This window comes from Diuraphis noxia, unplaced genomic scaffold (assembly GCF_037042655.1).
Source record: "Diuraphis noxia isolate RWA-SAM2 unplaced genomic scaffold, SU_Dnox_SAM2 contig0002, whole genome shotgun sequence".
NCBI lineage: Eukaryota > Metazoa > Arthropoda > Insecta > Hemiptera > Aphididae > Diuraphis > Diuraphis noxia.
In genome coordinates this window covers 42188105-42211464 of record NW_028301712.1, presented here as the reverse complement: position 1 = coordinate 42211464, position 23360 = coordinate 42188105, and the positions used below count along the sequence as shown (strand labels likewise).

General features: G+C 27.2%; 2 protein-coding genes across 3 annotated transcripts; one reads left to right on the top strand and one right to left on the bottom strand.

The window, feature by feature from the left end:
- Nucleotides 1–1198: 1198 nt before the first annotated feature.
- On the top strand, nucleotides 1199–17090 carry snama (something that sticks like glue). The gene is made up of 18 exons (XM_015517027.2): nucleotides 1199–1466; nucleotides 1571–1793; nucleotides 2568–2655; nucleotides 3609–3651; nucleotides 3728–3772; nucleotides 3840–3928; nucleotides 4234–4351; nucleotides 4415–4539; nucleotides 4596–4750; nucleotides 4820–5047; nucleotides 5694–6174; nucleotides 6250–6413; nucleotides 6499–6661; nucleotides 6817–7023; nucleotides 7093–7284; nucleotides 7363–7461; nucleotides 8381–8491; nucleotides 14108–17090. Exons 2-18 carry the CDS (start codon nucleotides 1628–1630, stop codon nucleotides 16452–16454), a joined length of 4821 nt encoding a protein of 1606 aa, XP_015372513.2. The 5' UTR covers nucleotides 1199–1466; nucleotides 1571–1627; the 3' UTR covers nucleotides 16455–17090.
- On the bottom strand, nucleotides 4126–23131 carry LOC149058473 (uncharacterized). Of its 2 annotated transcripts, none has more exons than XR_016190494.1 (3): nucleotides 22971–23131; nucleotides 19673–19767; nucleotides 4126–4185 (listed from the first exon to the last, which is right to left on the bottom strand). XR_016190494.1 is itself a non-coding variant. In XM_089220917.1 (3 exons), exon 3 carries the CDS (start codon nucleotides 18923–18925, stop codon nucleotides 18416–18418), a length of 510 nt encoding a protein of 169 aa, XP_089077043.1. In that variant the 5' UTR covers nucleotides 18926–19129; nucleotides 19673–19767; nucleotides 22971–23131; the 3' UTR covers nucleotides 18322–18415. The 2 variants fall into 2 exon arrangements, 1 of the variants encoding a protein (XP_089077043.1); XM_089220917.1 differs by lacking the exon at nucleotides 4126–4185 and adding an exon at nucleotides 18322–19129.
- Between the last annotated feature and the right edge of the window lie 229 nt (nucleotides 23132–23360).

Here is a 23360-nt window from a genome sequence, read left to right as displayed (position 1 = left end):
TAGGTTTAGGTTTATGGTTAATACATCAAAATTTATTAAAATAATTTATTAATATTTATCTATATCTGGTGACGAAAAATAAGGTTAATAATATTGTTATTAATTTATTATACCTTAAGAGGATCCTACACAGCCATTTGTTTTCTCCATCTTACAAGTGCATAACATTGAAAATTTACGCTCAGCAGATCACGTTTAGCTCCATTAGTTTAAAAAATAGAGTGAATCGACAATCGACCTATTATGAAGCTTGATGTTAAGAACATTATCTGTGTTTGTATGTGGGTTTTTTACGACAGTTCAATTTTGTAGCTAGTTATGCGTATGTAAAAAAGCATAAATTAAATTAAAAATGCTCATAACTCACTTAAAAACTATGTTATTGTAAAAACCCACATACAAACACAGATAATGTTCTTAACATCAAGTTTCATAATAGGTCGGTCACTCTAATTTTTAAACTAACAGACCTAATAAACGTGATCTGCTGAGCGTGCATTTGCCATGTTACGCACTTGTAAGACGGAGACAACAAATATTCGTATAGCGTATTTTTAAGAAACTCAAGTTGTATTGCGCATACGCAAATCCAGAGTTAAATTATTTTTAATTTTTGATGATGAATTGATGAATATATTTTTTTAGATATCAGAGATAACTGGAGTTCAATCTAAAATCATCAGGCTAAGATATTTAGTGGCCCATATAAGTTATAGCGGGACGGGACACACTTAAATATTATATTTAAAAACTGGAAACAGAGTTAAAATAAATTTATCATTAAATGAAAAATAGGTTCACGGCAGGCTCACTGACTCCTATTTGTTTGGTGAATAAAACTATCTATTTATTATTATAAACTAAATAATAAGACTTAATAGTAGAATTCGAGCATCTAGTCATTATTTATTAATATTCAGTAAGACAGTAACGTAAATTTTTTTGTAAATTTTAATTGTACCAAAAATAATATGATAATTAAACAACATAAATTTGGCGGTTCAAATGTTCAATCGCAGTTATTACCGTACTATGATTACGGAATAATGTGGTTGGAACCAATGAACGAACGTTGGAACGTAATATTATTATTTTATGGTTACACAACAAGCCCACTTTGGCAGTTTGGCGACACTGTCATAATATCCGAAAGTTGAAAACGTTTCGTTCGTGTTGTTTACATGTTTTAGATTTTTTTATCGTTTCTCTGGCATTAGTCTTATTATTATTATTACTATTAGTTATTACTATTAATATTTATTTAGTGGCCATAAACGGCTGAACATATTGCAACGAATGCAATGCGCCAACACTACTTGACAGAATTCTACAATCGTTCACTGCAGCCTTGTTTAATTTTAATCTCTTTACTATGATTATTGTCGACATCCGTGCATCTACTTTATCGGACTGATTTTCCAAACTAACTTCTTTGAGTTCCTCCGGCCGGCAATCCTTATCGATGGGTGAGTTTTCCCGATTTATATCGAGACTATATTATATTTTAGTCTCTTAACACTTTCCAAATTACCATGTGTATAAATAATTAAACAAATTATTGTATTAAAAGGTTTAGGTAGATCTGAAATCAAATACTGAGGCCTGAACGCATGTTACTAGTGAAATTATGTCGGTCCATTACAAATTTAAATCCGCCATTTCTTATGATACAATCACGTTCGATGGTCTTCACATATCCGTGAGAGATTTGAAAAAGGCTATTCTTCATCAAAAACAAATTGGCAAGAACACAGATTTCGATTTACAGGTCACCAACGCTCAGACTAATGAAGGTAAGGCTAACAAACAATAGTGTATTTATACTTTGTTTATTATATATTTTATGTCAGGGTTTAAAAATTGGCTAAAATTTTTCAAGCATATTCATGAAAGCGTGTTGAACTGAGGTCATTGATTTGTCACCAAACCATATTTCTGACCAATAATAAATTAAGTCAGATAATGTCTATCTCTAAAAATTTAAATGGTTTATTCTAAAAACAATATAGTTTCTTATCATATTTTGTGTCTTGTGGACAAACTATATTTATGTCTACTTTTTTTTGTTTTAAATTTTATATATAACCTATTATATTTTTATTTTTAAAATGTTATAACCCCTATAGGTTCTTATAGATGTATAAAAAATTTGAAATAATTTATTATACATATTATATTTTTTATTCAACATCGTAAGTTAAAAAAAAATTTCTCTAAGGATTATTTTTAATCTTTTGTAAATCTTATATGAATAATAAAATGAGAAAAATATGATTGTATCATTCTCTTAATAATAGTTAATGTGTGATTAATTTTACTTCTTAATGTAATTTTATTACCTATATAAGCAGTAAAAATTAAGTATTTTATTAAATGTGAATTGATTTTTTATTATTTTTATTTGACAGGTTAAAAGTAATAGGGATACTTAACTAGGTACAAATTAGTATCTTATTGCTCTTATAAGCGTCAAATATTATGCATGTCATATCTTGGTTTTATTTTATATATATTGTTTTATCCACATTAAATTAAATTTAAATAAATATTTCTAATTATTGTTTTAGAATATACCGATGACCAGACATTAATTCCAAAAAATACATCTTTAATTGTTTCGAGAATACCACTTACAACACAACAAAAAAAAGCATGGTATGTATTTTTTTTTTTTGCATTTAATAATGAAAACTACACTTTATGAACCCTTTAACAAATTTTAAAGAAACTTAAAATGTAATAATACATTTTAAATTTATCTAAAGTAAATTTATATTATATGTATTTCTTGAATAGTAGACATTAATTCACAGATTGCAGCATATTTAATTTCATGTTTTTAATTTGTATATAATATATACCTTAAATATTATTACTAAATATTGAAACACATCAAAACTCTTGCATATTGTAAATATATATTATTCCTTTGTAGAACATACTAACCAAATAATGTACATATATGTCATCTTGATTAAAGCGTTTAGAAAATGTTAAATATAACATATTTTTCTTTAGTTGTACAAACAGACAAAATATCAAATTTCTCTTTCAAACTTCTTTTTATTCATTTTGTTGTCGTTCATTTTAATATTAGAGTGAATTAATCTATTATCAAACTATCAAACTTAATAGTAAAAACATTATCTGTGTTTTAACTTGTTGAAAAATTAAAATATTTTAGTTAATTAACTAGATAATACAGATAATATTCTTAACTTTAAGTTTGATATTTGGCCATTTTTTTCTCATATTAAAGCTAATAATGCTAAACTACAAATGCTGAATACAAATTCGCTATGTTATACATTTTTAAGACTGATATATTATGACATGCAAATGTGTTGTTATCTAAAAAAGCAAAATTATCTGAACTATAAGAACCTTTATTATCTTGTTATGTTTTGTGAAATTTAAGATATATTTAACAATAATTTCTGCCCAGTTCCAAATAGAATGTTTAGATACAAAAAATTTTAATTGTAAATTATTCACCATTAATTTTCTTGTTAATAAATCGTTCAAAATAAGTCTTTTTATACAAGTAACATTTTAATAGCTCTGTTAAATTTAGATCAAATTATAACAGAATGATATTTTTTTTTTAGGGAAAGAGCCGAACAAAACAATCAATTAGTTCTTTCAAAACAGGTATATCTTGTATAATATATTGAACTATTTACCTTTATTATGTGTACTTTATTAATTTTATATTTTAACTTAATAGATATTAAATTTAGATTCACATGAACCAGATTCTGCTAAACTTAAGGTATTAATATAATTTTTTTAGTTCAAATGTATAGTTATATTAAAGTATTACTTTTAAAATTCTTTAGGGTGCAGATTTACTAGGCTCTAATGCAAGTGAAGAAGATAAAATCAATGCTATGATGGCACAATCTACACAGGAATATGATCCATCTAAGTAAGTATATAACTAATATAGCAATATCACAATTGCATTTCATACAACTTACATTATACGATATATTGTTGATAAATGTCAAATATATTTTATTAGATATGTTTTATTTTTTGCATTAAAGCTTATTAATATCATTGCAGTCATCTACAATTTTGAATTTTCTTGTAAATTTATAATTTTATATATCAACTTTTCATCTGCATTTTTCTTGGCTACTTTCCTGTTAATTTTAGTTCTTTGTTTCATTTATTATGTACCTAAAAAAAATAATATATAACAAAAATTAATTTTATTTTTCATTTTAGCTTTGTGAAAATTCGAGGTGGAAATCAGTATGGTGAAGTACCTATAAATTATGTTTGTCATCGTTGTCATAATCCTGGTCATTGGATTAAAAATTGTCCTAATAATAATACAACTGCAGTAAGATTAATTATAATGATAACTAGGTAATAATTTTTAGATTTAATGTATTACTTTTTTTAGGATCCAATTGATATTAAAAAAGCTACAGGCATTCCAAGAGGATTTTTAGTACCAGTTGATGGTCCTTCAGTTCCTGGAGCAATGTTAACTGGTTTGGGTACATTTGCAGTTCCCAGTATTGACCAGTATGTATTATAAGCTCAGTGTATCAATTCATTGTTTAATATTTATTTTATCCTAGGGAAGCTTACAAACAAAGTATGAAACCACAAAAAAAACAGGAAACAAAAGTCGAGAAAGTAATAATCCCTGAAGATTTATTATGCACATTGTGTTCTGATTTATTAACAGATGCAATTATGATGCCATGTTGTGGGACTTCATTTTGTGATGAATGTAAATACATTTTTTTATTTGAGCTATCTAAACTCAAATATTAGAGTATTAACTGTTTATCAATTCTAGGTATTCGAAATGCTCTTTTAGAATCTGAGGAAAACGAGTGTCCAGATTGTCATGGGAAAGAAATATCACCAGAAACTTTAATACCAAATAGATATTTACGAAATGCTGTAAATGGTTTCAAAGATAAAACTGGTTATAGTAAACGAATAGAAGCATCAAAAGAAAAAATAACTCCGCCTAAAGAACAGGCATCAATTCCCAAAATAAACATTCAACCACCAAAAGAAGGTAACATAAATGTTCATTATTATTTTCATTCCTCAAAGTGAAACATGTTCTTTATCATATCTTTTTATCATACTTTACCTTTCATTTTTCCAATTAAACTTTTAAATTTCAACTTTTTATGCTGGATAAGACATTAATTTAATATCTGGGTTGTTTTTTTCATTCAATGAAAATTGCAACTTATGATGCTAACAATCCAGATAGGTAATAGATATTGAAAATCAAATAAAAATATAAAATAACATAAGTTATGCTATATAATTACATAGTTTAATAAAGTTACAAAACAAATAAAACTTGATTTATATATTTTGTTGAGAAATTGTGAACTTATATGATATGTTTTTGAAAAACTAAGTGGTATTAAAAATTTTAAATGTTGGTAGCTTAATTTATTAGTTATAAAATAGGTTTGGTTATATTTGATTTTAACATAAAATGCATGATAACAATTACTTTTGTTTCATAGTTCCAAAACATTTTCAAGCAGCAATATTAATTTTATATGTTACCACTCGCAAAAGGAATTCTAAGTATAAATTCTTTAACACTTTCTTTCATCCTGGATCCTATTCTTTTTGGTCCTATACGTTTCTTATTACACTCCAAATTAATTTACATATATCATCTAGAGTTTAACTTTCAGAAGTGATCATTCCAGCTAGCACCCAATCACCACCGCCTGATCCTTCAATTGAAGAATCCAGGGATGAAATTTATCAAAAAATTGCTGCTGTTGGTGACCCTATTGATATAAGTCAACAAAATTACTCTGCAATTGGCACAATCAATAATAATTCTCATAATCATTCTACTTTTAAAACTGGTCCATCCCAAGTTCAATCTCAAATTCCGCCAGTATCTATGAACAACAATAGTCGCCCAAATAATACAAATGTTTACATACCCGTAAATACTTTCCAAAATATGCGGCATACAGTTACAAAGTCTACAGAAAATCGTGGACAACATATTGCACGATTTAATTCTCAATCTTTATCTATCCCCCCTCACCCACACATGCGCCCTTGTTTGCCCGTAGGACCCGCAGATATTTCAGTACCACCACCTCCTTTCGCTCATCCACCTCCATCAATTCAATCTGATGGCTATAATCAAATGCAACCGTAAGTTTATTTTATTCAGTTATATAAGTATTAAAGTTATAAAAAGCAAATTATCTAGGCAAATGTTTGTTTTAGAATTCATAATCCTCCACCACCTGGATTAGACAGAAACAATAGCCCAGCTAATGCTTCATCAGATGAAGGAATGCATCCTCCCGAGTCAAATCGTCATCAAATGGACAAATTTGACAACCAATCTGGACCTCTTCAGCCAATGATAAGAACAGGTTATCCTACTGGTAATTAACATTTATAATTATTTTTATTCATAACATCTGTATAAAATATTTGCTTTAAAATTAAGAATTTATTTATTTTATATAGGTTATTATCCACCACCACCCATGTCTAATTATGATCCATATAATATGCCTGTGGATATGAGAAGTAGAGGTTACCATCGAGGATATAGTAGAAGACCAACTCGTGGACAGCCAATGGGATCTAGTTATCGTCCTGATTATCGCAATGGAGGAAATTATTTGAAGTAAGATTTTAAAATTAAATATAGAATATTTATTTGCTTACTTAACTCTATTTATTAATCGTAATCATTTAAAATATTGAGTATGTTCTGTTTTTTAAATGATATTAAAATACTAAAAGTTTCAACGTTTCTTAATTTATATTTTATTATTTTAGTAATAAAAGAACTATAGATGATCCATTAGCAGTATTTCAGCGAATACTTCGAGAGCGTGATAGTAAACGTCGGGATATGAGAGTTTGTCATTCTGTGTCCAGATCTCGATCCCGATCTATATCTCGATCTAGGTCTAGGGAACGCTCTCGCAGTCTAAGTCGTTCACCATCAAGGATTATGAATCATAGAACACGATCAATTTCAAGGTAATAAAATAAAATAAATAACTATTATACCCTAAGTTGACATGTTTATTTAATTTGTAATCATTATAGGTCACCCTTACTACGAAATAGATCAATAACTCCTAGACGACGTAGCCGCACACGTTCTCGCAGTCCTGTAAGAAAACGCAAGAAAAGTTTGTCTCCTGTAAAACGTTTACTAGTTAAATCAAGAAGAAGAACACGTAGTCCAAGTCGTGATGTGCAAGGACGAAGATCTAGATCTTTATCTCTTCATCGAAGGTAAAATTTAATCACTTAGGTCATAATAACTTATACTTGTATTTAATTAATAAATACTTTGTACGTGTTAAATTTTAGAACCCGCTCAAGATCTCGATCTCTTACTCACAGAAACCGAATGTCACCATCACCTCGTTTCAGATCAAGATCTCCATCTTTTTACTCTTCGCCTGCTAGGTATAATATTATTTTTCGGATACTATTTTGTATCTTGTAATCAATTTTCATGAGTGCAATTGGTTAAACATTTGTACGTTCCTCTCCTGTTATTGTTTTTAAAATAATAACCCTTCTTCCCAAATTAGGAACACCAATTAAAAATATTCAAATTTCAAAACAATAGTTTATGAGCAATTTATTATCATTCTGGACTCATAATTATTATAACAATTAAAGAAACTAATGTAAATTTAATATGTATTAAAAATTTAATTGACTGAGTTATAACAGTTTTCAGTATTAGTTTGATAGTGAAACATTGATTTTTTAAATATATTCTAAGGCAAAAATAATACATTCATATATTAAATATTTGTATCGACTTTCACCTATAGTATATTAGTATAATATGTTAAATGTTAACCTATTGAATTTTTAATATGTCATCCTCATCATTAATAAAATACATACTAATTTCAGTTTCTGAGCTGAGCAATAAATGTAATTGATTTTTACAATTTGGGTTTTATTTCCTGCCTGTCATCCCCCTTTGTAACAGTGAAAATGCATTTATATTCAACTTTGAGAGTGGTTTCTCATAAAAAATTTGATATAGTTACTAAAGTAGAAGGTATATTTTTAAATTTAATACAGTCTTCACTGAAAATCATTTTTTGTTTGTATTAATTAATCATTAAATTTAAATTTAACTCATGCATAACAGTGACTCAATGAAGAACTATACTTTCCCAGTTATTAGTTTACTGTCCTATATTTTTAAAAAATGTTGCTCGTGACAAATATTTAAAAAAAATATATTATGTACACTTTAGGATTACACTTTCTAAGTTATATCTCATTTTTATGTGTACTTATGCAACGTATCTTTAATTTATTTTTATATTTCTAATAATTATATAATTACTTTATTATTTAGATTTAACAATTATCATAGAGAAGATGACAATTTTGGAACTAAGGGAGGAAATTGGCGTGGTCGAGGCACCTGGAATAAGGGAACTTCACAGCCATACCAACAATCACACAGGTACAGTTTTGTTGTAAATGTTTTTGCAGTATCTAGTACCGATAGTGAGTTCATATTCGAACACTGTAGATTACCACAAGAAGGAAACCCAATTAATCATTATTGCCAACATGAATTTTTTTAATTCAAAATTTAATTAATTTTCAACTTATTATTTACCATCTAATATCATAAATATTTTATTAGGTGTTGTTTTTTGTTTGTTTTTTTTTTCGTTACATTATTTTTAAATTTTATATGAAAATGTATTTCCTACTCAAATCGATTCTGTGATAAAATATAGTGATATCTTTATATTTTTGTAAATCTTATGAATTATTCAATTTAGTTCAAAAGAATATTCATTGTAAATTATTTTATTTTATTTTTACTCATTGATCTCTTCTAGCTACTTAACTTGTAGTTTAATTTTTTGTGTGTAAATATTTTAAAGGATTGTCTAAAACAAGAATTTTTATATGAAATAATTTCCAATTTCTTTATTTTTTAAACCTTATACAAAGTTTTTATAGAAGATTCTATTTGTTTATTCTAAGAAAGGAACAAGTAATACAATGTATAAATAGTGTTATGAGTTACGTTAAAAAAAGCTTCTTGAGACAAATATTATAATATTTTGCTTGCCAACAGTTATACTTAGAGAATTTGAAATGAGGTGTCAGCATAATATTGAATATTGAGTCTGTCAAATGAATATGACGGGTCTATATTTTTTTTATCATTAATTAACTTGTTTGCTGTTTATAGTTTGCAATTATCATATTAATAATATTACAATAATTAAATTCATTAAAATAGTACGTCCTTAGTTCATAATAATTTTAATTTCAATTTTAAACAAAACAAGGAATATTATTTACAATAATGTTTATTTTTTATTTTAGCACTTAATTATGGTTGGAGTAAAAGACTTGTTGTACTAAAAATTATTAAAATATACTGTCAAAATCATATAAATATGCTTAAAAATATTAGTTAATATTTTTTTATTTTATTTTTTTATTAAATGAAATATACCCCCGGCGATATAGGCCAATTTAATATTTATTTTCCTTTAAACGCGTAAAACATATCACAATTTTAGAAATAGAAATAATTTAACACCTCGTTCCATGGGGTTTACTAAATAAAATAAATCCATTGATAGAAAATACATTTCATCTGAATTCAAAAATATATATTTATATAGACACTATTGCATGTTTTAGGAATTTTTAAACTCGTAAAATAAAACAACTTGAGTTTTAAAAAACAGGAACTTGTACTGGGTCAATAAACAATGAATAACATGATATGCAATCACTGTGATAAACAAACATGTACTGATTTTAATTTCTTCGTGCCGTTAAGAATCTAAATGTCAACCCAACAATTTTAGGTACCGGCTCTAAAATAAAAAAGTCCAAAATTATATAAATATCCAAAAAATTGCTCAAATATAAATTTTTCCTAAAATATCCAAATAATCTATCCAGTTCAAAAAAAAACATGCAATTGCAATAAGTTTCAAACTATAGTTATATTTGTTTGACAGTTTTTTTTCTAGCAAGTCGGTAAAAATTTAAATGAGTATGCACTGAGCATATTACAGTTTAGCAACCATTTTAAAATTTTTATATTGTAATATGGTTGGGCAATGTTTTTAATGGGCTGTTCTGTGTCACGGTAGTATTTTATCAATGCTTCTCACTTTTCAACAGAATAAGGATTTTTGTATTGTTTATTTAAATTATTAAAAATTTTACTATGTGATAGATGCTAATTTATTGTTATTGTTAAATATTATGTATCAAAACTTGCATTATAAAAACTTCTCCTATTAAGATTTCAATGTATAATGTTTTTTATACTCCTAAACCTAAAATATTATGTTATCCTATTTTCAGTGACAAACTAAGTATCTGAAATAGCATAAAAGAAGTTGTTTATATGGAATATGGATATGTGTTATCACTAAAATTTAATTTGTAGGGAAAATAATTTCTTTAGAGATTTTGTGTGTTAGGAGATTTCAAAATTTTTGATAATTTGATTTTATAATCCTCTAACAAATAATTTAAAATGATAGTATCAATAGTCAAAAATCAGCAATTACTACAAAAGTTAGTTTAAATATGTGTACACTATACAGCCGTACGGGATTCTGTAGGCTCCTTTAATAATGTATGAAAATAAAAAAATTTTACTTTTTATTTTTAATGATTCATATTTTTTAAACAAATTCTTTAATAACATAATTCATAAAACTGTTACACATTTTTATTACGATTTCTAGTAGCACTGATACAGAGGAGAAATATCTAATAATTATTTACTAAAAAATGAGCTATCTTCTGGTATTGTCATTTAAAAGTAATTTTTTAAATGTCAAATATATGATGATGAAATAAATAAGAGGCAATCGGTAATATATGAATATTTCCGGTCACAAATATTATTTTCTCTCGTTTAAAAAAATTATATTATGATTGCGCAAAACCTCAAACACATGATGAGATACTCGTCCAAAAATACTATTAACATTATGCTCATAATTTTAATTGCTTTATTGAATTATAAATGGTATGAAGGAACTTATTGATTTATCTAGTCAATGTTTTATACTTCATTTTTTTTAATTTAGTAAAAATAGTTCAAATTATGCCTGTAAAAGTTATTGTATAATATTGAAAAAAGATTATACATACAAAAACAAAATCAAATTTTTTTTATTATTTACTAATAGATGAGGCAGAGCAGATCTGATACAGTGTAATACATATTAATTGTCTCATCTTTATCTTAAGTTGGAATTTTAAATATTTTATCCTTGAAAATTGATTATAAAACAATTAAAATAACTATTGTTTATCATCGTTTTTAAAATAAATATTATTCCACATTACTAATTTTATAAAATTTCTTTTTAAATATGAGGTTTATGACCATTCACTATACTTATTAAATCTATAAATTTTTTAATATGACAAAATTATTACATACCATTCAGAATGTATGAATTTTATGTTTAAAATAAATTATGAATAGCCATTTGGTATATACATTTAATATGTACAATAATTGTCAACATCTATTCAATATTCACTACCATGACTCATGTTTATTTAAAATTTGTCATCACTAGTTCATTAACAATATTATAGATTTCCATATAAGACTCCTCATGAATTCAAGTTAAATACACCCTTACACTTAAGTATAATTCTCTAATTTAACAAGATATCAGTGGTTTTTAACGACTGATGATTTCCAATTAATGGCGAAATAATTTTGGTTTGGTTATGTATGTTGTCATTAAACACTCATTCAAGGCCGTTTTTACACCCATTTAATGATTTAACTTAATTTAAACTGATAAGAAAATGTACAATAGTGTCTAATTCTTAGAAAAATATAAAAATAATCATATTTTAAATTTAACAATATAATCCCTTCTGATTGAATTTTTCTTCATTTTTTTTTAATGAAACTCAATAACAAACAAAATTTATATCATGGTATAATACAAAATGTGTTGAAAATATTTTTAATAGTAATTAATGTCTAGTTAAGAAATACAAAATAATACACATCTTAATATAAATGGTTTGATGCATTTAATTGATTTTTAATTTAAATTGGAATTATTTCTATAGTACTTATTACCTACTACTGTTATCCTATATATTTGTTGGTCTATTTAATTTGTATTGAATCAATACATAATTAAGTTAATATTGTTTTACCTACTTGTGGTTTTTACATTTTTTTTAGATATATAGTAATGATAATTGTAATCTGTAAATGAACTGGTTAAATAATTATACCTATGTATTGTATATGTATATATTATATTTTTTATATAATATATATACATTTTGATTTGTTATATGTGATTCACATTATAATGTTACATGGTTTATTAGTATTAATTAATCTTTTAATTGTATCTGTGATATTTTAAGCTGTTATAAATGTGTACTTTTATTTTAATTGTATTGAATGAATTTTGTTGTCCCATTATAAATAAATGTATATATTTTTTATTTTCTGTTATGACTATGTATTGAAACAAATGTATCTCAGATAAGACTAAGACTGATATTGTAATGGAATTTTAATAATTCTATATAGGAATCCAATGTAAATTCTACTATGTATTATAATGGATTTTTTTTATACATTCATAAAAAATGTTAATAATACATACACATTTCATATACTCATGATAATCTTATTTTATGATTTCAATAAAATGTGGTTAAATTTTACATTGATGCATTTGTAAATTGATACTTTATATTTAATATTGAGAAATTTGCACTCATTACAAAAAAAAAAAAAAAAAATGAAAAAAATTGGTAATAATTACTTATTAGCAATAACCATAGTACGATGAAATTATATTCGGTTTTACTTTTATTTCATTGTTAAAATTGAATTAAAATAAAATATACTTAATTTATTTTTCTAGTTAGTTTTAACAGTTCTATCTCATATTCTTGTGTTTTATTCAATAGTTTAAATTGTTATTTTTATTAAATACTTAACGTAATATTTTAATGTATAATATTTGAAAGAATTTATATTAATTGTTATAGACTGATTTTTGTATTTTTTTTTTTTATATAATATTAATGTAATAAGCACTTTTCAATTAATCTAAATTTATAATATACAATTTTTGTATTATATGCTTTAAAAGCAATTCAATATATTAAGAAACAATTAAAAATTATTAATAATATATTTAATCTATTAGTTTCTTTTAACTATTTTAGTAATCGTAGACTTCACAAATGTTTTTCCAAATTAAGTTTTCCTTTAACATAGTAGTTGCATGTTTCAAGTGTCCATTGTTCAATAAATAATTTAGTTACATTATAATTCTTACATAATATCAAATCATAATTAAATTTGATAATTTTAAACTTTTTAATTGTATATTTGATATTTTAATCTATACACATATGAATAAAATAATTCTTAATATTGGACACCTTGGAATATGTCTTAAGTTAGAGATACACATTTTACTAATAGTAGTTTTTGAGCCATACTAATTAATTTTGGCCTATGATAATTCTATGTATTCTTGAATATACCAAATAAGTCCTTCATAAAATGTTCCTAGTTACATTTCTTGTTTATAAGACTATCCATTTTATAATCATCTTGTCCTGTGAAAATAATGCAGATGTTCCAGCCAATTCTGGAACCATTTTAAGACTAAAGGTAAATCAAATCAACTTTTCTCTTTTCTAGCCATTTAGAAATAAATCTAAAACTTGTGTTAATGCTTAAATATTGGCCTAAAAAATCATAGAAGTTTACAGGTGTAACCACAATGCAGTACCTTACATCGAACATTATTCTACATCTTTAATCGCAAGGATAAAAAAGATTCCATGTTTTGTTGCAGTATCAAACTAAATATCAGATAGTGCTGTATTAAGTATTGGGCTACAGAGAGAATATTAAAGAAATATTAAAATCTTATCATTTTCAGATACATGGCCTAGTATTATGTGAACATTTAAGCCTATTAAAATCTTGAATGAGTTTGAGATTTTTTTGAAAATGAGATGCATTTAACATAATATATTAACATATTTTCTTTTGTTTTGTTTTTAACAGGTATCGTGGACAATTTGAAGGGCATTACGAAATAGGCATTGACCGTCCAACAGAGTACACTAACAATTATGCACAATTTGATCCACACTATGCAATGGATCCAAATTTAGTGCGTGATTGGGATGAAATTCGTGACAAAGAAATCCGAGAGAGAGAAAAAGAAAAGAAAGAGGAAGAAGATAAACAAAAAAAGAAATCTAAAAGTCAATCGCCCGTCAAACATCATAAACTTGAAAAACAAAGGCAAGAACATAAAATATCCCCTGAAAAGAATCATAAAGACTCAGATAAAAAAGATAAGGGGAAAAGAAAAAAGAAAAAGGACATAGACTTAGAAAAGAAAAAGAAGAAAAAAAGTAGAGAAAAAAAAGAAAAAGATGATGGTAAAAAAGGTGATGACAAAGAAAATAAAATCAGTGAAGGTGAAATCAAACTTGAAATTGAAGGGGCTAATCAAACTAACCAAGAACCAGCTGCTCCTGGAACATCCGAATCACCACCGCCTTTTGAATCTGTTGTAGTTAAAGAAGAAGGTAAAACTAAAAATGCTAAATATGAGTCAGATAGTCTTTATGGAGACTTAGATGAAGTGGCACCTGTGGACACTAGTTGGGGCAGTTTTAAGATTACTGAACAAACTGAAACTCATATAAAATTAAAAGAAGAAACCTTAGGAGAAGCAGTTGAAGAAAAACCAAAAGAACAAGAAGTTTTAGCAGAATTGCCTGAGCGATCAAAATGGGAAGTTGAAGAAGATACTAATGCTAATGACGATAAGTTTGATTCGGAAAAACAAAAAGAAATAGGCGTTGTAGACAATTTGGAACTTCAAAACGATTATACTCAAGTTTCCGTGACAAATGAAGTATTAAAACGAGCTGAAAACGCTATATTCCAAAAAACTGTTAGAACAATAGATATATCAGGTAAAAAAACTGTGGTAGAAAAATCTGAGGGCATCAAAGATAAAAAATTAGACATAATTAAAGACAAGAAAATTGAATCTGAAAAACATTTAAGTAAAGAGAAAAAAACAGATAATATGAAGGAAAAGAAGTCTGATGTTTCCAAAGACAAAAAAATAGAATATTTAAAAGAAAAGAAAATTGATACTAGTAGGGATAAAAAAATCGAAAATGTTAAAGATAAAAAACAAGATATTGTCAAGGATAAAAAACCTGATATTTCAAAAGATTTTAAAGATAAAAAAACTGATCTCGATAAAGATAAGAGACCTGATGTGAAGGATAAAAAATTGGAAAATGTCAAAGATAGAAAAACTGACCGGGAACGGAGATCTAATGATAAATCATCAGAAATAAAAACAGGACCTGAAAAGTCATCAAGAAGAGATGATTACGCATCAAAAAATAAAGATAAAAAGAATTTAGAATCTGATGCTGCAGCAGATTCATTATCTATTCAGAGAGAAGCTAGAAAATTAGGTCATTCTATACAAATAACAATACCGTCAGATTTACTAGATGATAAAAAACATAAAGATGGTGCAAAACGTATATCAGCTAAAGACAGGCTTGGTGAAAAAGTAGAAGATAAAGACGATAAGCATTATAAGTCAAGAAATGAAAAGCGGAAAACCTCTCGCTCTAGATCTCCTGTCCGAGTGCATTCTACTCTTATCGTTCCAGAGCCACCACCTAGAAAAGTTAGAGCGTCTCCCAAAACTCGTAGGGATTCATTAAAAAAAGACAGAAATGCTAAAACTGAAAGAACTACTTCTTCCAACCGACCTCCTCGTCGTGACGATGAGAAAAAATCAGACCAACTAAAGAAAACTGATACTCGTAGAGTAATAAGGCCAGATGATAAACATCATCGTACACTAGAACATAAAAATATATCCAAGAAAGAAGATCGTCTGGAGAAAAAAGAAGTAAAGAAAAAAGAAGAAAAACGGGAAGAGGTAGTAAAAAAGTTGAAACCAAAAGAAAAAGAAATAGAGAAAAAGGAACGTAAGAACCGTCGTCTTGAACCTGACCGAAAAGTGTGTGATGAGTCGTTCGACAATAATAACGAAGAAGAAACAAAAAAATTATCTAAAGATAAAGAATCGGATGATTCAGTAAGTAGCTCTAGCAGCTCAAGCTCATCATCGGATTCGTCGCCAGTTCGATCCAAAAAGAGAAAGAAGACAAAAAAACGAAAGAAGAAACATGTAAAAAAGAAGAAATTAGCCAGTAGTTCAGATTCTGATGATTCAGATTCATCTTCAGAGACTGATGATGCTAATAGCAGTAAACATAAAAAAAAGAAGAAGAAGGAGCAACGTAAGCACAAAGTACATAAAAAACCACTGAAAAAGAAGAAAAAAACGAAACATAGATAGAAAACGAAATTGATTTACCATGTTCAAATACTATTATGTTTTCTACAGTCATTGGTTGTAAAAATAAATTTTAATTGTTCTGATCCAATTTTTTTGTTGACTAAATACCTTTTTTTAGTACATAATTTAATTTAAACTGCGTTTATTCAATTTTATATATATCGTTATAATTAAGACGTTGCTATGTATAAGTACATCACTTATAACTATTATTTTAATTATTTATATTTATTATTTTTGTAAATATAGATGATGATATTATATTTGTGATTACGTTAAAGACATGTTAAATAAATTTGTGTACTAGATATAATCATTTTTTCCAATTTTTCCATTATTATAATAAGAAAAATGGTATGTTTTTCAATTAATTATAGTACAGTAAATATTTAAAAATATATATTTTTTTTTTTTTTGGAAGCCACTCATATTATGTGTTTTTAAAAAGTAAAAAGTCGACAAGTAGTTAATCAATATGTTGTACATTAGGTGTCGAGCGTACCTTATTACTGAGAAGGTTGTCACTATAATGGACATCTTAAATTTAAATTCAATGATAGATCATTGCATATGAAAAACGTTTTCGTGCAAATGTGTAATTACTAACTCAGTAATATATTTATATTTCTACGTAAATCAGATCTAATCATTTATTTTAATGCTATTAGTAAAGTGACATACCTAACTATACTTAATTAAAGTTTAAAAACTTAGCCGGCGGGGACTTGTTTACAGCGTGGCAAAATTTGTGATTACACAGCAGGCATATAGATTATTTTGTCTGTGTTGTGTGACAAAATAAAATGAACGATGGCTGACTGAGGTTTTTATTAAAACTGGTCACCGCCAACTGCGTAAAATTAATTTAATTTGGCTGAAAAACCAGATTTTTAATATTATTATGAATAAAATAAACACAAAAAAAATTACATTATTATGTTATTGTTTTTAACTTGAATAAATAACCACGGCTTGCAATAGAACGGTATGAATATAGTCAATGCCTAAATAGTCTCAAAAAATTGTAATTGTCATTGTGTACCGTGTACCTATTATAAATTTATTAATATCCATAAAAGTTTAAGTTTTACGAATTACTAGCAAAATAACTAAAATCGTTTAAATATCAAATTTTGTCAAAATTCTAAAATTAAAAGCTCCTAAAAAAAATTGTAGCTTTGAATGGAAATATTTTCCAAGGTAAACTCTGTCGAAGACTGCTTCGGGATGGTCTCAATAGTTTTGACGTGGATAGTTTCGGACACTCGAACTTACTCAATAGTTGATACCAATAACAGGTAAATGCCGATCTATGATTTTTATTAGAGTTCACTCTTCCTATTTCTTTCTCGTATTATTAAAATGAGTAATAACGCAGTCCTTCTTACTGTTAACACTTTGATAGCTGCATTCGTGATCTTGGTTTTACATTCACTTCGACTTTCTGTACACGTGCTAACGTGGAAATATCTGAAGGTAAAGCTTTTATATTTTACACCCATCAAAGCCATCTTCGTAAATTTAACTCATCAAATGCTACCTATGATTTTACTTTTACCTTCCTATACATATATAGACATACATGTTATACATTTTGTACATAAATATTTAATTTTACAACACATTATTTTACCCTTATAAAGTTATTAACCACAGACTTGCACGTGATTGATGCGTGACTATTTATAAATTAAAAATACAATATACTATCTCCGCCACATTATCACTAAAATTTTTGTTATTATTTAAAATAAGTATAGGTACCTATTATTGTTATTATTTTTATTACTTATGTAATATAATATTTATTATTATTTTTTTTTTCAAAGTTTATTAAGGCTTCAACAACACAGATTTTTAGCCTACTTTAGTTAAAATGTATACAAGAAAAAGAAAGGAAAATATATATATGTATACATTACATTTTGGAATACATTTTACTACATTATTATAGTTGCTATTTACAATGGGTATTTAGTGTTTATATTATGGAAAAATGTACTGATTGCAGCTGTGTTTTCATCTTTGATGGCTTGATAGAGTGATGCTGGATTTTGGAGTATCTTGCGTGCTTCAGTGAATTTGGGGCAGACGATTACGATATGTTCAATTGATAGAGTTACGTTGCATGTATCGCATATGGGTACTGGTTCTTTTTTGATGAGATGTACATGGGTTAAGAAAGAGTGGCCTATTTTGGCTCGAGTAACTGTTACTTCGTCTTTTCTTTTTGTGCCGGGAGGATAGTTCAATTTCTTGACGAGTAATTTGGTATTTCTCAGTTTGTTGGAAAGGGGAATATTTTCCCAAAAAAGTTGCCATTCTTCCATTATTTTCCGATGGATTGTGCTGAGGATTTCAAATGAGGACGTAGAGTTGATTTTAATGGACTGTGGAGATGTAATGGCTTCATAGGCTGATGTGTCTGCTTTTTCGTTTCCGGGTATCCCGATGTGTGAGGGGACCCACATGAAACATTTGGGGATGTTTATTTCTGATATTAATTTCTGTTTATTATTATTATTAGAGCTAGTAGAGGTATCGGTAATTGCCTCTGCACCACTCCGCCATATAGGTTTGGGCCAGTGACCTGTATCTGTTACTGACCGGTGAACACTATTATACACATGTACATCATCCTCATTGCAGTGCCGCGCAACTATTAATTCTGAGGTCTGTGTGCAAAATTTGTTTGGAGGCCCCAAATTAATAATTTTTTACTTGATTTTTGTCAGCAATATTATTAATCAGTATTATATACCTATTACCTATGTACCGTATAAACGAATAACGATAAACGAAATGTTCAATACGTATGGGAAGTTATATTTTTGCAGTATAGGTATAATATGATAAAGATAATATAGATGGTTTTATCTTATTATCTGCCATATATGACTTACATTATGAATGCTTTGATTTTTTTTTGGACATTATTATCATAATATATTACACCAATTATAGTTTTATTTTTTTTAATTATTATTTTTTTAATATTATGTCATAATATTAATATATTATATTATATTCTATAATTTTATGAATACTTTTATTTTATTTACGACCAATATTAATATAAGAACGACAATTTTATTTATATTAGAAAATACCTACATAATATTGTGATGATGTTTATATACTATTACTATATATAGACATATAATATATAATATATATATGTAATATATACATTATTGTATGGCCGCATTCGTACGTACCTTTCATAAATCCGGGCCGCAACTCGTACGTACCTCTCATAAACCCGGGCCGCAACTCGTACGTTATTTAGGGTTTGGGCCGCAACTCACCAACACTGGAAATATCAATTCCCCATTCATCAGATAAGCGTTTTGATTCTAAATATATTGTGCTGTAGTCATTTCGCATGTGTTGCATATTTTGAATAGCTTTATCCAGAAGCATAGAAGCATTCTCTAATGAAATATCCGTACTTTGTAAAATTTTAGATACAGTATTTAAATATCTTAAAATATTTTCCCAATTATATAAAATTAATACAAATTCACTCGATTCTATCTTATTTTTAAGTACTTTACTCATGTCTCGTTCATCTTTTTTACTACTTGTAAGTGATATTACTGTTAAACATTTGATTACATCAATAAACCGTTCTTTTAATGCAAATACTGCAGTATGTCTAGATTCAGACATTGTAGAGCAGACATTGTAAAATGCTTAAAAATAGTAACTACTATTACCTACTCTTTACTATTATTATTTAGCACTGTATTGACGTATTGCATACTATTTACACTATATTTAATAATTATGCCTATAATTAATTTAATTCTTAAGCATAAAATCTAAAAATATTCGTAGAACGATAGAGCAAAAAAAAAATATTGAAATAGACGATTTTCATTTTTGGTTTTTGGTTTTAGAGTCCCTTTAGAGCTGGAGGCCTGTGTGTGTTGCACACTTTGCATACCCAGTAGTTGCGACACTGCCACATTGACCTCCTTATCTGTTTTTGTGATTTATATTTAATTGTGATTACACTATGGACAGTAATGCAGTATAATACATTTTGTATAATTATTTTTCCATTTCCATTTACAGCATTAGCCAGTTGAATTCAAGTTCATTAAACAGCGTGAACTGTTTTCTAGGCGGTTCCTTCGAGTGAGACAAAATCGTACTTCCTTTTTTTATATTATAGGCGCAAATTGCCATTTACGTTTTCTTATTACGATTGAATGGCGTGTGCGGATAATCGCTGTATTTTATAATTGTAGTTTTCAGTTATTATAGACTTTGTAACTATAGTTAAAAGTTATAACTTATAATAGGTACTTTATACCTAAACACTTGGTATTTACAAAATAAATTTATAATAGCGATAATTAATTATATTAATACACAACCCAATCTTGTCTACTAAAGAAAGGCTAATATGTTTGGTGTTGGAAGATCTGGTCCTAATAAGATGTCGTATTATATGTCGTCGTATAGTTTGTTTCAGGTCCTTCTTGCGACTTGCTTTGAGGTAAACACCACATTCAGTTATTTTTTTTTACTTTTAAATTTGTATATTTATACATCATGGCGTGTGCTGTGCAAATTGCTATCTACTAATTATTTTAAAAATATATTACTGTGATTTGTTATACATTCTATTATAGTATTATATCAACTTTTATAGCCATAACCTTGAAATTATAATATAAGTTTTAGGCTGTACACTATATAGTCATACTGAACAAGTATAGCTTCTGGCCAGACGACCAGTCTACGCAGCGATAGGATTGCGCATAGGTATACTAATTATAAATTATTAATCTATTAGGTATATAATAATTATAATACATGACTTTGAGCAGGACTGCCCTGCTTTGTCCGCTTTGTATGACTATATGCTGCGTCCCGCTATCCCCAAAGAACGTAAACATTTTTTGCTTCAAATAAAAATAAAAAATAATTTGTGGCATGGTTTTGCATACTATCAAAAATTAGTTAGACTGTAAATTTCCACTATTCCACAGGGTCAAAAAATATTCAATAATGATAATTAAATATTAAATATGTTATCACGTCTTGTAATATCGAAAATAGTAAAAAATTGTAATAATTTACTGGCCATATCGGCTACATAATATCCATTATCTTCACTTGTATCGTTATATTAATTGTAATATTAATGTTTTCTAAGGTAGGTAGGTAATAAAGATTATCGCTTTGATGAGTTCCCTGAGGTGGATGTCAAATGTTGTGACCAATGTTTTTTGATAACTAGTTGGTACTTTGATAGTTTGATGTATCATCTCAAATTTTCTCATTAATTTTCTTGAGCGTAGAGAAAAACTACCTATAAATAACCCATATCATATGCATCTGGAATTTTTTATTTTTGCAAATAAAAAAATTTTAACTTTAAACTAATTCGTTACTCTTTTTTCAAAGTTAACTTTTAGACAGGTGTGTATTATTTAATATTAGCTATTGAGTACACCTTAATATTATACCTACCTATATCTAAAAATTATTTTAAAACCATTAAAATGTTTTACATACATAAATAAAGTAGGTACCTATATATAACAGACTTTGTATAAAATATATATATAAATATAATAAATATACTTTATATATAATAAATATTATATTAATATTTTAGTATTATAGGTATGCTAAGCCAGTGCTCGACTTGGAGGGGGGACGCAGGGGGACGGAGTACCACAACTAATAATTCAGAAATTTCAGCGTACCCCTACTTTTATTTTTAAGGGGAACGCATGGGACGCTAAATCATGCCATCATTGCCATCATTCTGAATTTTTAATTTTTATCAAAATGTAAGTGATAAGTGATAACATATATAAATCAATAGTTTTTTTTTTGTTTTTTTTGAAACCAGGGCCGTATTTAGGGGGGAGCTACAGGGTACTGTTGCCCCGGGCGGCTTAGTAGGAGAGGGCGGCTATTTTTTTTATAATTCAAATTTGTATTTTGTATAATGATGAATGAGGCGTATTTATTTTTTTGCCTCTTGGTGTCAAATTCCTAAATACGGCACCGTTTGTTTCTATTGTTTTTGAGTTTGTTATATTTTATTTTATAAGTTAAAAATATAATATACAATATAATATTTACATAATTTCTTTTTTAAATTTAATTATTCATAAATATTTCTTATATGATTTAAAGAGGTGTATTAGGGGGTGTGGGGGCGTAGCCCCCACTGCTTTGTAACGTTTAACAAGTGGTGGGGACGCTCTTTTTTTTAAAGTTAACAGAGTCCCCCTACTTTAATTTTGTCAAGTCGAGCACTGATAACAGTTGTGGCCAACATGAATACGACCACGAGCCACATAGATAAATATGTACAATAATAACTCTTTCATTAATAACTAATAAGTAAATATTGGTTTTATTTTAATAAGGCACTATAGCCGCATACGACCATGACGAGAGCCGCATGCGGCTCGCGAGTCTCAATTATTTGGCCACCCCTACTATATAATATCAATAAATAATAAGTATATATTGTATAGATACCTTTACGTAGGAACACGTCATATGGTTATCTTGTTTGGTAATTTTTTTGCTGATTTTCTCTAAGTACCTATACTTAATACTTTAAACAGTTTCAACAAATTTTCAAAAAGTCCTTAATTATAACATTTCATGTTAACTAAATTATTTGTGTTGCTATACCTATAATACTAAAATATTAATGTAATATTTATTATATATTTACATTTTATACATATGTGGCTATACAAAATAATATAACTTAAATTTTTAAAGAGTAATTTAGTGTTTTTAGCTGAAAACGGTAATAACTCACTCTGTGTTGTTTACCTATGTAAGACTAAATATTTGATCAGTTGCGCCGATGCGAATCGATAAAATATCAAAAAAGGGGATGTACACGTATTTAAAGGT